The sequence below is a fragment of the Chelon labrosus genome (genome assembly GCF_963514085.1).
Source record: "Chelon labrosus genome assembly, chromosome: 11".
Taxonomy (NCBI): Eukaryota; Metazoa; Chordata; class Actinopteri; order Mugiliformes; family Mugilidae; genus Chelon; species Chelon labrosus.
Window position 1 is genome coordinate 28,978,906 of NC_140344.1, and position 15,394 is coordinate 28,994,299.

The window sequence follows — 15,394 nt, forward strand, 5'->3', positions numbered from 1 at the left end:
TGGAAATGGAGACCGTGGTGGCGAATGATGTTGCCAAGGGGGAGCAGGTAAAGTATGAAGAGGAGAGGACCAAGCACCGAACCCTGGGGGACACCTTGGGACAGAGGAACAGTGGAGGAGGTGCAGTTGTTGATGTGGATGAATTGTTGTCGGTGTGAGAGGTATGATTTGAGCCAGGAGAGTGCAGTGCCAGTGATGCCGAGGGAGGGCTCAAGGCGGAAGAGGAGAATGGTGTGATTTATGGTGTCGAAAGCTGCAGTGAGGTCCAGGAGGATGAGGATGGTGAGCTGGCCGGAGTCTGCGGAGAGGAGGATGTCATTGGTGACTTTCAGGAGGGCTGTTTCGGTGCTGTGTTGGGAACGGAAACCGGATTGAAATGGTTCGAACAGGTCATTTGAGCAGAGGTGGGCTTTGAGTTGTGTGGCGACAATACGCTCCAGTATTTTGGACAGAAAGGGGAGATTGGAGATGGGCCGGAAGTTCGACAAGATGTCAGGGTTGAGTCCAGGTTTTTTGAGGATGGGGGTGATAGCAGCCAGTTTGAGTGAACGGGGGACTGAGCAGGACCTGAGGGAGGAGTTGATGATTTCTGTGATGAGTGTGGAGATGGCTGGTAAAGAGTCCTTAATGAGGTGAGATGGGATGGGATCCAGAACACATGTAGAGGTTTTCATGCCTATCATAATTTTGGGCAGCTCCCCTGGTGACACGGGGGAGAACTGAGACAGAGGCTGAGAGGTGAGGAGGGGAGGAGCAGGTGAGGGAGTGGGAGTGCAGGCCGTGGGGGCAGGAGAGGAGGAAAAGTTGTTGTAAATGGTGTCGATTTTTGTTTGGAAGAATGAGAGAAAGGAGTTGCATTTGTCAGTGGTGAATGAGTTGGAGGTATTGTCGCTGGGCTTGAGGAGTTTATTTACTGTAGAAAACAGAGCCTTGGGGTTGGTGGAGCCAGAGTGAATGAGGTGAGAGTAGAAGGTGGATCGGGCAGTACTGAGAGCATCCTTGTACTGCTGAAGGTAATCTGTATAGGCTTGTAGATGGACAGTTAAACCGGTTTTCTTGTGAAGTCTTTCAAGCTGTCGTTTTTGTGATTTCATTTTGTGTAGTTCAGGAGTGTACCAGGGGGCAGAGTGGGTGAAGGAGACAGTTTTAGTTTTGATGGGGGCTAGCTGGTTGAGACAGGAGGAGAGTGTTACGTTGTAGAATTTGGTGAGGTCAGAGGGATTGTCAGTTAACGGAGGGGGGGAAGCAGATATTTTACTAGCAAGAGAGGCAGAAAGGGCTGAAGGGGAGATGGATTTGAGGTTTCTTTAGTTTTCTTTAGTTTCTTTAGCATAAAACATCCACACCCAGAGTTTCCCTGGAATTAGTTTCTTTAGTTTCTTCCTCCCTGTGTTTCCTGTTTCTGAGAGCGACTCCTCGTTTTTGTGAGCACAGGTGAAGAGTTCAAAGTCACCACGACCCGTAGAAACATCATAACAAATAACAGAAACCAGGACTCTCTGGTCTCCTTGGATCATTGGACCCAGACGTAGAACACAGACCCAGAGGTTTAGTTGGTCTTGGTCTCCAACGTGGACTCATCAGACCAGAGTTGGTCTAACGTCCATTCAGGAGGAGGAGGAGGAAGAGGAGGAGGAAGAGGAGGAGGGAGAATATCCTGAGGAAACCATTTCAGACCAATCACAGCAGCTGTTGTGGTCAGCGTGGCTGAGACTTGCACTTCCTCAAAAAAAGCCAAAAACATCCAGACCCAGAGTTTCCCTGGAATGAAGCAAGAGAATAAAACGAGGTGAAGGAGGCAGAGACCAGGACAGACCAGGACAGACCAGATCAGACCAGGACAGACCAGATCAGACCAGATCAGACCAGGACAGACCAGGACAGACCAGGACAGACCTCATCTGAAACATCTGGACCATCATCATCATCATGAAGAAGACTCTGAGCTTCACCGTGGGACTGATGCTGCTGCTGTTCACCACTCACTGCTGCAGAGCCTCCAGTCAGTCTGACTCTAGGATTGAATTGATTTGACTTTACCAGAAAGAGAAACACTCTGCTCATTGAACCTGAAGACTAATTAGAGATGATGATGATGATGATGATGATGATGATGATGATGATGTGTTCTCGTCTTTGGAGAAGAGTTAAATGTGTTAAATGTGCAGTAACAGTAAATCCAGTCCAGTTTATTTTAGTCCTCAGTTTAGTGAAGAGAAGCTGACTGGTTGTGTTCTGAGCTCAGAGAATCAATCATTTAGAAAACAAGTCTTTTTATTTCTTCTGGGTGAGAACATTCCTCAGATACCTCCTGTAAAGTGCTGCTTTAATGTCTCTACAACACAGAGATCACTGGGTGAGACTGTCTCCATCTCTGCCATAGACAGACAATGTTCTAAATACGAGCTCTTATTAAAAATAGGTTTGTTTACAGTTTTTAAACATATCTCTACAAACTAAACTGCATAAATATAATAAACATGTGACATGAGTGTTTCTGCCGTCTGGTGTTTCATGTTTAAGTGCCACATATTTAGAGATGCTTAAATGTTTGTTCCTTTTCTTCCAGGTGTTCCTGTGCATCAAATACCTCCTGAAAAGTGCTGCTTTGATTTCTTTACGGGGATGATTCCACGTCGCAGCATTACCTCCATCGGTGCGACAGACAGTCGATGTCCTGAACCTGCATTTATGTACGTCTCTGCTTCACCTTGACACCATCAGAGATATTCTGTCTGTACACAAAACCAAAACTTACCTTTTATTTCACAAACAAATGATATTTTCCAGTCTTAACTCTTGTTCTGATGATTCTTTCTGCAGGATCACAACTGTCGCAGGGAAAGAGTTCTGTGTGAGGAAGAACGCTCTCTGGACACGAGTTTATGAGGACGCCATCAACTGATCCAACATCTCCAGTCCAGCTTCATCTGATGTTAACTAATACTCCCAGCATCTTTTATCAACTGTGTGGAAGTCATTTATTCTCCTTCTGTGTATCTATGGATGTTAAACCACTTTATGAATGTTTGTTTTCTCTGTTCTGTCCAGAAATGATTTAGAATAAAAATGAAAAAGAATGAATTTGTCCTGAACTGTTTAAACTAGTGGATGAACGATGCCTCCTCTAAACATCTCTGGATGAATTTTCAGTCAATTAAGAGAGAAAGAGAAATAAATGAAAAGCTTCTAAAAGGGGAGACCTCAGGTTTCTATCAGAGCAGCTGTGTTTGACGCCTGGTGGTTGATGTGATGAAAGAATAAGTGATATTTAACTCAGATTATCTAAGATGCACAATTTATAAATGAACATCTAATCCATCTCTGACGGTTGAAGGTTGTTGCTCCTCTCGTATCAGCAGCTGACAACAGCTTTATTCTAAAAGTGAATTAACCTCAGAGGAGGATTTAACAGGGCATGCATCTGTTTCCTTTTCTCTCAATGTGTTTCCAGTAGGGGTGTAACAAATTACCGATATGAATCGGAAATCGGTTTTGATTTAAAAGATGTGAGTGCATCGATATACAAGCCCCTGGACCGATCTAAATGTACCACGAACCGGTCGATGGCCCGATTACAAAGTTATGAATCGGGTTATTACCGTAATTTCCAGACTACGTATAAGGCGCACCTGAATATAAGCCGCACCAGCTAAATTTTGGGGAAACTACAGATTGTTCCATGAGCCGCACCCGACTATAAGCCGCACCCAAGCCGCTGGTGTTTTAATGTTTAATTACCGTAAGGGTTTCTTCTACCACGGAGGGGATCGTCGGGACAGAAATGACTGTTTGGAAACGCAAAGCGTCCCATTTATTTACATTTGACAAACACAATAAATCTTTCAATCAATCAATCGATCAAACTTTCACATCTTTGACATTACAAACAGCATTCGTGCAGTGCACAAATAATACAACGGTGCGCTCCTAGCGCACTTCCTGCAGTCATAGTACCGTAGTAGTGCAGTATAACAAAAAACAATTGCTTACAACGCTTGACGAGGCAATAACGTTAAATGGCTAAATTTAATTCGTTTTGGCAGCAAAAGTGCAGTAACCCGGCTGCTCAACTAAATAACCAGCATCTTTTTCGAAAACAGCCAACACAGCAGTAAATGTGCAGTAACACGGCCGTTTACTGTATCAAAATAACCAGCCTGCTATACCAGAAAAGTCAGCCAGATCGATCGCCTTTAACTTAAAAGCAGCTCTCGTACTGCATTTGGACTCACTTGGTTTGTTTTGCTCTCGTTACCTGGCGCAAACTGTCTGTCTCGCTCCTGCGCTTCCACGATAGTGCGCCCCTGGTGACCGTTAGCTGTAAAAATCCATAATAAACCGCAGGGTCCAAAGCAAGTGACAAAAGTAGCGGCTTATAGTCCGGAATTTATGTATATCAGCAATACAGCTGGAAGCCCCGCTTGCTTATTCTCTTTCTCTCTCTCTTTCCCGCAAAAATCTCGCGAGACTCTATTAAACTTATCACTATGAAGGTAAACAATATCACATTTTTAGGATTGATGTAGGAACATTCATAATGTAAAATGTCTACTTTAAACAAGGAACTATATCGGATTACTCTCTAGGCAATTGAATCAGGTCAACTGGACTTGGTTTTTGTCTGTGTCTGCGGGCTAGTCAGACTTGCTGCTAGTCTCTCGAACTGATGAAGCCACTTGGATAGGGAGCGAAACGTCTTCACAGACAAAAACCAAGTCCAGTTGACCTGATTCAGTTGCCTAGAGATGCCTTTGACCTGGACAAATGAGAATTTGCACAGACTCATCGGATTACATCATATTGCACTGAATCGTACCGAATCGTACCGAATCGGCTCGGATCGGATCAAATCGGTTGTTTTTAAAATGTATCCTTCCTGAATCGTTTCGTACCCCATGTACACTATATTACCAAAAGTATTCGCTCACCCATTCAAATGATCAGAATCAGGTGTTCTAATCACTTGGCCTGGCCCCAGGTGTATAAATTCAAGCACTCAGGCATGCAGACTGTGAAACAAGACATTTGTGAAAGAATGGGCCGCTCTCAGGAGCTCAGTGAATTCCAGCGTGGAACTGTCATAGGATGCCACTTGTGCAACAAATCCAGTCGTGAAATTTCCTCGCTCCTAAATATTCCACAGTCAACTGTCAGCTCTATTATAACAAAATGGAAGCGTTTGGGAAAAACAGCAACTCAGCCACGAAGTGGTAGGCCACGTAAAGTGACGGAGAGGGGTCAGCGGATGCTGAAGCGCATAGTGCAAAGAGGTCGCCGACTTTCTGCACAGTCAATTGCTACAGAGCTACAAACTTCATGTGACCTTCAGATTAGCCCAAGTACAGTACGCAGAGAGCTTCATGGAATGGGTTTCCATGGCCGAGCAGCTGCAGCCAAGCCACACATCACCAAGTGCAATGCAAGGCGTCGGATGCAATGGTGTAAAGCACGCCGCCACTGGCCTCTAGAGCAGTGGAGACGCGTTCTCTGGAGTGATGAATCACGCTTTTCCATCTGGCAATCTGATGGACGAGTCTGGGTTTGGAGGTTGCCAGGAGAACGGTACATTTCAGATTGCATTGTGCCAACTGTGAAATTTGGTGGAGGAGGAATTATGGTATGGGGTTGTTTTTCAGGAGCTGGGCTTGGCCCCTTAGTTCCAGTGAAAGGAACATTGAATGCTTCAGGATACCAAAACATTTTGGACAATTCCATGCTCCCAACCTTGTGGGAACAGTTTGGAGCGGGCCCCTTCCTCTTCCAACATGACTGTGCACCAGTGCACAAAGCAAGGTCCATAAAGACGTGGATGACAGTGTCTGGTGTGGATGAACTTGACTGGCCTGCACAGAGTCCTGACCTGAACCCGATAGAACACCTTTGGGATGAATTAGAGCGGAGACTGAGAGCCAGGCCTTCTCGACCAACATCAGTGTGTGACCTCACCAATGCGCTTTTGGAAGAATGGTCAAAAATTCCTATAAACACTCTCCTCAACCTTGTGGACAGTCTTCCCAGAAGAGTTGAAGCTGTAATAGCTGCAAAAGGTGGACCGACATCATATTGAATTCTATGAGTTAGGAATGGGATGGCACTTCAGTTCATAGAATGAGTAAAGGCAGGTGAGCGAATACTTTTGGTAATATAGTGTATCTAGATACGTATCGAATCGTCTTATATTGGAGAGATGCACACCCCTAGTTTCCAGTGTTTCTTCAACAAAACGCAGAGGGAGTTAAAAGTGAAACAAATTTAGAAGCTGTAGTCGAGTCGTAGCTGCAACGATGGGGAAGTACAAACTAAAGATCATCCAGGTCTCTTCATGCTCTATGAAAACTTTATTATACAACAAAAACAAAAAGCACAAGACATGAGGGAGGAAACACTTGGTCCTAATGTTTTGGCTCATCAGTGTAGTGTTAATTTTGTCACCTATTTTTAATTTAGTCTTAGTCTTAGTCTTGTGCCAAATGTCCTTGTTAGTTTTAGTCATATTTAGTCATTCACATATCTTTTTTTCTTAGTCAAGTTTTAGTCGACTAAAAGTCTCGTCATTTTTAGTCTAGTTTTAGTCAGAAGAAAACTCAATATATCTTAGTCAAGTTTTAGTCAAAACATTTTAGTCTTTTTTTATATAACAAATTATTTCTGAGATTATTTCTGATAACCATTTCAGTCAAATATCGAGCCTCTTCCTTCTACCTAGCATGTCGACGTCTGCACCCACTCTGGCAGAAATCTCTGGTATTTGCTACTGTCTATCTATGGGTGTTCTTGCTCCATAGTTTCATGTTGCAGCCACATGTTGGCAGCATAGCCACAGGCTGGCAGCAACAGCACGAACTCATTCGGAATATTTTGAAGGCCTAACAGTTGAATAGTTCCGGACTATAAGGCGGACCTGAATATAAGCCGCACCAGCTAAATTTTGGGGAAACTACAGATTGTGCCATATATAAACCGCACCTGACTATAAACCGCTGGTGTTTTAATGTTTAATTACCGTAAGGGTTTCTTCTACCACGGAGGGGATTGTCGGGACAGAAATGACTGTTTGGAAATGCAAAGCGTCCCATTTATTTACATTTGACAAACATAAATCTTTCGATCAATCAAACAAAAAATCAATCGATCAAACTTTCACATCTTTGACATTACAAACAGCATTCGTGCAGTGCACAAATAATACAACGGTGCGCTCCTAGCGCACTTCCTGCAGTCATAGTACCGTAGTAGTGCAGTATAACAAAAAACAAAGCTTACAACGCTTGACGAGGCAATAACGTTAAATGGCTAAATTTAATTCGTTTGTAAAAGTGCTTGCCTGTAACACGGCAGCAAAAGTGCAGTAACCCGGCTGCTCAACTAAATAACCAGCATCTTTTTCTAAAACAGCCAACACAGCAGTAAAGGTGCAGTAACACGTCCGTTTACTGTATCAAAATAACCAGCCTACTATACCAGAAAAGTCAGTTCTTAATCCTCGTGTCATCGTCTATGACATGATAGTGCGCCCCTGGTGACCGTTAGCTGTAAAAATCCATCCGCCGTTGTATAAGCCGCAGGGTCCAAAGCAAGTGACAATAGTAGCGGCTTAGTCCGGAATTTACGGTATTCTGTCTCACGATGAAAAAGTAGAGACAATTGTAGACGAAACTGAAGAGAGATTTTATCTTAGTTTTTATTTTATCCAAAACATTTTAGTCTCGTCTTTTTTCGTCAACAATAATGGATGTTAATTTAGTCTTAGTCAGCGTTTTTGGACAATGGTGCAGTCTCGTCATCGTCTCGTCTTAGTCATGGAAAAAAAGGTCGTTGACGAACATATTTAGTCTCGTCTCGTCTGACGAAATTAACACTACATCAGTGTCATCTCATTTAGTTGAAATGACGTTGGAGTCTCTGTAGGGAATTTACAGCCATCTAGCGCCCTCTGGTGGCAAACAAAGAGGAAGATCAGCTTTAAATGAATTATTTGTTTTACAGTGAATCAGAGTTTATTTGTGTTTTGGTTTAATAAAGTTGACACATGCACTGATCAGCCACAACATTATGACCACTGACAGGAGAAGTGAATAACATTTAAACCATCTTGTGACAGTTCAATGTTCTGCTGGGAAACTTCTGGACCTGGCATTCATTGGTGTGGATGTTACTTAGACATGTAGCACCCACCTAGACCAGACCAGGCACCCCCACCCCATAGCAATGACACTCCTTGATGGCAGCAGCCATCCCCAGCAGGATGCAGCCTGACACTGACACACACACAAAAACACTTTAGGAACAACTAAAAAAAAAAACATGAAGAACAGCACAAGGTGTTGACCTGGCCTCCAGATTCACTAGATCCCAAACTGATCAAGTATCTTTAGGATGTTTCCTCTGAGCCTTTAGTTTCTTCCTCCCTGTGTTTCCTGTTTCTGAGAGTGACTCCTCATTTCTGTGAGCACAGGTGAAGAGTTCAAAGTCACCACGACCCGTAGAAACATCGAGGCACAGAGAGCTTATGAAGACCTGCAGCTCAACTGATCCAACATCTCCAATCAGAATGCCTTTATTGTTCTACAACAAGATTTAAAGCTGATCGTTAACTAATACTCTCAGCATCTTTTATTAACTGTATGGAACATCTTTCTTCCTCTTCTACGTAGCCATGGATGTTAAACCACTTACACGCTTGTTTCCTCTGTTCTGTTCAGGAATGAGTTGGAATAAAAAAGCTCTGCTCTGAATAACAACTGGTTTCTAACAGCTCCTTCTTCCATTCACAGCCTCCATTTTTCCATTTGTGATGAATTTGTGACCTTTAAATCAACTTGTTATTCTAGAGGTAAACTTAGCTTATCACTGATATGTAATATTGGCTCATTTTACTGAATAAACAAATACAGAAGAAGAAGATTTTAAACTGAATCACATCTCAGATTCCTTTGGTTAAAACACATCTCTTCTCATCACGTCTTCTCTTCCTGTCTGACCTCAGAGGAAGAGGAAGATGATGGCCTCCTCCTCCTGACCTTCATCCTTTGACCTCTGACCTCCAAGGCAGCTATCATCCTGGCTGACTGGATGTTGGCTTTGTAGACATCGTATAAAGTGCTGCGTTCAGCATATTCAAGGCTATCAGTTTGTATCTCTTCAAATCCATCATAGTTATTGTTTTATGTTTCCTTTAAGCCTTTAGTCAGTTCCTTCCTAAGTACCTAAACTGTTCAAATAAGTTAAAATAATTCAAAACAGGAAAACCATTGTTTTTGTCATGATTTCCGGTCATTTAGAAACAGATTTCTTCTTGAACTTTCCCAAATCTTCCAAAATGTCTGAAGCTGCATTACCGTAGTTCGCCACAAGTACGGGAGGGTGGCGCTGTTGAGTCGGTCCATTAAGGTAACGAAGAAGAGGTGGCGAGGAAGAAGAAGAAGAAGAAGAAGAAGAAGAAGAGCTCTAACCATGGCTACAGGAGACAGTGGAGTGAAGCCTCTTCAAAACGCCATGAAAATGGCAAAAGAAGCGATCCAGCTGGACGGAGGGAACAAACACAAGGTAGCGAGCGACGCAGCTTGACGTTAACGAGAACGCGCACTTTTAACCGGACCGGAAACTGTGCGTAGAGATGTAAACAGACGGAGGGGGGCGGAGGCTGTCAGCGGTAGCTAGCTAAGCTGTCACTAACACGTAAACACACCTGATGTGTTTGTTGACCACAAAACACACGCATTTTAAAGTGTGTTCTATTGATTTCTTGTACAATTTTCTCACTAATTATTATTTTTGTCGCTAATGCTACTCATATAAACTTAAGTATTTTTTCGAAACATCAAAATTAATATCACTAAACACAATTTTAGACCGTGACCATTGGCTAATTGGCTAAATTCCGACATGTTGCGGTCACTTAAACACAACGTTATAAATTGTCAGTGTGAGGTATGACTAGCCAGACTCAGCTGACTCTAATACATCAGTTAATAAGCAGGAATGTCGGAATTACACAATTTAAAGTGACTTTAGCATCTGTGGAACTAGATTTGGGGCCAGTTGCTTCAATTAGCAGCTAAATTATTGCTTTTTAATTGTCAGAAATACACTAATTTGCCAGTTGATTAGGTACCTTAGTGAATGTGTTGTAATATAACAGTCCTGTAGTGATTCTTGTTTGTGATGAAGGTCCTGGTGTTCAGCTTTAGTTTCTAATAAATGAGAGAGATGTTGATTCAACTGAGTTTTCATTTTGGAGGCTGTCGTCATGACTGGGGGAGATGATATGTATTCTAGAACAAGCTGTAATGTCTCTAAATAAACACTCTGGCACAGGTTAAATTTACACTCCCTGTCCAGTTCATTAGGTACACTAAGTGAAGGCCTTCTTATGACAGTTGTGCACTAAATCTAAAAGAAAACATTTTGTCAAAATGAAAGGAACATGTACTAAACCACACTAGACAAACCACAGCCTCCTCAACGAAAAGCTGAATCAACTTCTCTCTCAGTCAATAGAAACTGAAGCTGAACACCAGAACCTTCATGGAGACTATATTTACTGCAGGACTGGTTTCACTAGTGTACCTAATGAAGTGGCCAGTGAGTGCAATTCTATAACATTAGTAAAACAGTATCTACATGAACATAAACATAAATAATCAACACTGTTTGCTAGCCACCCTGCTGTAGCATTCTTTTTTGACCAACATTTTCTTTTTCACTCGCGAATAGTTATTAATTAAAGGTTTAATAATTTATCCACCTTATTATGTCTTTATCTTATTGCTTCTCTATCAGGCTGTGACTTTGGCGTCAGAGTTTATTCCTGCGATCCGTGGATTCCTCGCATTGTTTTCTGTTTATCTCGACACTAACACATCACATGTGTTGTGTTCTCTCTGCAGGAAGCGTACTGTGAATACCTCCGGACCATCAGCTACATATCACATGCACTTTTGGAGGATGCTGGGTCGCAAAGTAAGAGCTGAATAGAACCAGAACTTAATTTTCACAGCATTTGATAGAAAGATTGCAGCTCAAAGAGTTTTAAATGCACAAGACAGAACACCACAACAAACATATAATAATCAATATAAATGAAAATAGTGAGAATAAAAGAAGAATGTGGCGCAGGTTATTTGTTTGAGTGTTTTTATGCCATGAAAATGTTAACTTTAGGTTTTAAATAACTTATATTCCATAATAACTTAACCAATAATGAGTTGTTATTATGACATTACTATGACTGTTGGTGTTTTACATAGACTGTATACAAATATGGACACCACATCTCCACTTCCTCTCATTGGCCAAACTGATGCTATTTTTTAATATTATGGGATGTTTTTCAACAAACACTGAGACAAAAACACCTCTGCATCAGTTCATCATCTGGATAATCAACTAATCAGACATTTAGCTGTAAACTAATTCAGCTTTACGTGTATGACTACTTTCCTGTCCATCACCACGTTAAGCCCCGCCCAAGCAATCTGATTGGCCTGGCAGATCATTGCTGGAGCAAAATCAGTTCCCAACAGAGAGACTCCAGAACAGTCAGAAAAAAAAAAATTCATGCATAGGGAAGTTTGTCTGGTTTCCAGGCTAGCTCGCTTCTTCTGTGCTACAAAATTGTATCATGCAATAAAAGGACGACAAAAACACGACACAGGGTAAACACTGGACTCTGACAGAGGTCTAAATGTATACAAGAACTGGATCGAATACAGAGCTGCAGGCAGTACAGACTAAAACTTGTCTGTGAGGATTCTCAATCACCCAGGTCACGGTATATATGACAAAAATGTGTCAGGCAACAAAAATACCCAAAAAATCATGAAGACACGACACGGGACTCTGACAGGTGTCCTTGTAAAGTCCAGTCCTTGTCTGGTTGAACCTGCTTCGGTGGCAAATGAAGGGGAAGGTGCTTAGTAGATAATCAGTGAAATCATTTTATTTATTTATTTCTTCACTAACCTCTAGTGGTCGGCAGAAAACTGAGAAGTATTTTGTTCACTTTGTTCTTTGGTTAAAATCTCCCTGCGATCATTTTGTTGATTTTCTTGTGGTTTAATTAAGTCGACTCCTCTCAAGCTGCTCTCAGTGTTTTAGAGCAGAGTGTCACTGTAACTTCCATCTTTTAAAAGACATCAATATTATCGAGTTATTGACTTGGAGCTCTGAGGAAGAGTTTAATCTTTGCGGCTGTAGCGGCCAGTGAATTAGTGACTGAGACAGGTTCAGACTTGCTTCATGATGACCAGCAGCAGCAGCAGTTAATCGTTCCAGCCACACGTGAACTAATCAGCTTGAATTCAGTCCTCGATTGTTGAGTTCCTCCTCATGACCTCTTCTCATCCTGTCTGGCCTCAGAGGAGATGGAGATGGTGGCCGTGGAGGTGGAGCGCATGTTGAGGCTAGCAGAGCAGTGTCTGGAGCGAGCCAAGTCCTTTATAGGGAAGAGCACCGACCCCCCTGACCTCCCCACCTCCTCCTCCACCACCGCCGCTGCCCCCTCCAGCTTTTCTTCTTCCAGTCCTCCCAGCCTATCAGGGCTCCATCAGACCACTGGCCACTCCGTCGGCAGCGCTGCAAACACCGGTGAATACATCCCCCTCCAATCTGCAGCATCTCTTTTATAAATCAGCTGCTAACTCAGACCCAGGGGTCACAAATCACAACTAATCTCCTCTGTTTCATTTCTGTCGCCACAGTCTCTGAAGCTGAATCTCCCGTCAACGCAGAGCGTAAAGAGACCAGCCCGAAAAAGGCCGGTCACCGCCGGGTGTTGTCCGACGGCGGCGGGGAGCTCTCGCCTTTTCTGCCTCCAGAAGTCTTTCAGAAGCTGCAGACGGTAGCGTCGCAGGACACGAGCAAAAAGTAAGGGCCGGTTTTCAATAAAGAGGACAAAGATTGCCTCAGACGATGATAGACGTCCTCTGGAGTAACACTACACAGATAACGGAGATTTCCAGGAACCAGTCCCTTCTGGATTCTTTTTACAGCGCAGTGATTTAAACTGATCCTCCAAACAGACCCTGACAGTCCTCAGAGTCTGGCAGAGAGTTCAGCTGTGTGGAATTAAAATGTTTCAGGTAAAATCTGAACTATCTGATAGAGAACCTCTCCATATCTGAATGTGGTTGGTGCTTGGGGATGTCGGTTATGTTGACTTTTTAATACTTGGCTCTTCTGCACCAGACAGGAGTGTCACGCTGAGTCAGATAACCACGCCGCTGCTTTGTGTTTTCCGTGTGTGCAGGGAGCTGACGCCCATCGAAGAAGCGTCACGTCTGAACCAGAAGCTGAAAGCTAATTATGAAGCTCGTCTGGCGAGGCTCGCCCCGGGTCAGGCCTACCAGAAGACGTCTCTGGTAGGTTTGGACTGTTTGTGTGAGGAGACCAAGAACTTAACTAAAGGAGCCACGAGATGATGGGTTGTTTCTGTGTGAATGTGTTTCCCATTCTCTGACTGTTGAGCTGTGGACAAGCTGGGTGCATTAATGGTTTATTTACATGATGCATCATATTACAAGTTGGTTTAAAGCTGTGTTAACGGTGACAGACATTTGTGATTTAGTCTTCATCTTGAGACAGAAATTCTTATTAGTCTTAGTCACAGTTTAGTCATTTTTATCTTTCATAGTTTTAGTCAATGAAGAGTCAATGCATTTTTGTCACTTTTTAATTAATAGTACAATTAATTTTTACATGACTCTTCTTTCTTTAGACCAGATATAAGCGTAGCAGAAACGTGAATCCAGGTAACAGTCTGGATCAACACTGGTCTCTTAGCAGATCTGATCATTTATAAGGTTGGATCAGACATTACAGAGAAAAGAGGAAGGATTCATTCCAGGAACTACATTTATGGACAGTTGTAGCTTAAAGCTAAATGCTAATCCATTCTCCACTCTACTGTCCACTGTTTAAATATGTGTCAGTGAAAAGTCAATAACTTCATGTAACTAGTAAAGTTCTCAGATGAGACTTCTTTAACTTGATAGTCAGAGGCTGCATACATATCACTGTGATGCGTCTTCAAATGATTTATTCGTGTTTTTCTTGAGACTAGACCTGGACATGAATTCATTCATCATCAGCAAAACTTTAAAGGTTCAAGGTTCAAGGTTTCACATTCAACCAGGCATAAAAACATGAAGGAACAGCGTATACGGTAAATAAATGACAGGAAAAGACTAAAAGCAACAATAAACAAATAATGGATAACGAGAACAGGTAGTTTAAAAACAAAGGACAGAGTTCATGATCCTCAGCAGCTCTGAGAAGAAGCTGCACTTTACTCTTGTTGTTCTGGCTTTGAAGCTACGCAGCTTTCTGCCTCAGGGGAGAGAGGTAAACAGTTCATGTGTTGGCTGGGTGGGGTCCTGCGTGATGCTGCTGCACCTGCTGAACATAAATGTCCTGCAAGGAAGGACGGCTGCTGTTCTTTCCTTTTCTGAGGCAGATTTTACCAGTTGTTGTAGCTGCAGAGCAGTTCCTCTACCAGGCAGCGATGGAAGGTCTTAGCTCTCCACTACACAAAGATAAGAGGAGGTCAGGACAACATGGATGAAGCTGGCCTCCTTCAAGCTCCTCAAAAAGTACAGCCGTTGGGGGGTCTTCTCAAAGATGAAGGCCCAAGAGAGGTCGTTGGAAATGTACACACACAAGGAGTTCTTGATCATCTCCGTGGTCTTCCCTGTGTTGATCCAAAGAAACCTTGAATTTGAGGAAGCATGTTTTCTAATTTACTGCCTAATTATTTACCTAATATTTAAAAAAAAATGTGAAACACTTCTTACCAGCTCCACTGATCAGGAACACGCAGCTCCACAGCATTAAATACTGGAGTCTGCAGTTTGGGTTGGAGGTTAATTTACAAATGACCGATGTTGTAATGACCAGAGTCCTGCACCAAGGAAAACATATTTGTGGACCGGTGCCCCATTAAGAGACGACTAGATTAAACACTGTGCATTATATTTGCAAGCTGAATATCATAACCGTCATGAAGGAGGACTGTTGGATGAGAAAGCATTCACTAGAGTACCTAACCCAAAAAAAAAACATTCAAGTGTGATTTAAAGAATATTACATTCAGTTTCCTCTATTTTACTGGGGATGAATAAATTAAAAGCATTAAAATTTAAAATAGATTTAATTTTATTCGTATCTATTTATTTAATTTGAAGTCATCATTAAACCATGTTTCTGTGTTTACATTTTCCCGGAATTCTAAATCAGTTACTTCCGGTACTTTTATTTTGACTTCCATCGTCTCTTCCGGTGTGCTATCAGTTAGCTTGTTGCTATTGATCAAAGTATACGCGAGTGAAGGGGGGAGACCGCTAAGAGATCGCTTTACCGCATGGGATATTTAACTGGAGTTAAATAACTAGAG

General features: G+C 42.5%; 1 protein-coding gene across 1 annotated transcript in view; it reads left to right on the forward strand.

Annotated features, from left to right (window-relative positions):
* Positions 1-9,050: 9,050 nt before the first annotated feature.
* The window catches only part of vps9d1 (VPS9 domain containing 1), a 28,077-nt gene continuing 21,733 nt past the window's right edge, over positions 9,051-15,394 (forward strand). Inside the window, exons 1-5 of the mRNA XM_084555721.1 lie at positions 9,051-9,549; positions 10,893-10,965; positions 12,364-12,591; positions 12,705-12,870; positions 13,253-13,364. Coding sequence (XP_084411847.1) covers positions 9,457-9,549; positions 10,893-10,965; positions 12,364-12,591; positions 12,705-12,870; positions 13,253-13,364 — 672 coding nt within the window. The 5' untranslated portion in view covers positions 9,051-9,456. The remainder of the gene's footprint in view (positions 9,550-10,892; positions 10,966-12,363; positions 12,592-12,704; positions 12,871-13,252; positions 13,365-15,394) is intronic.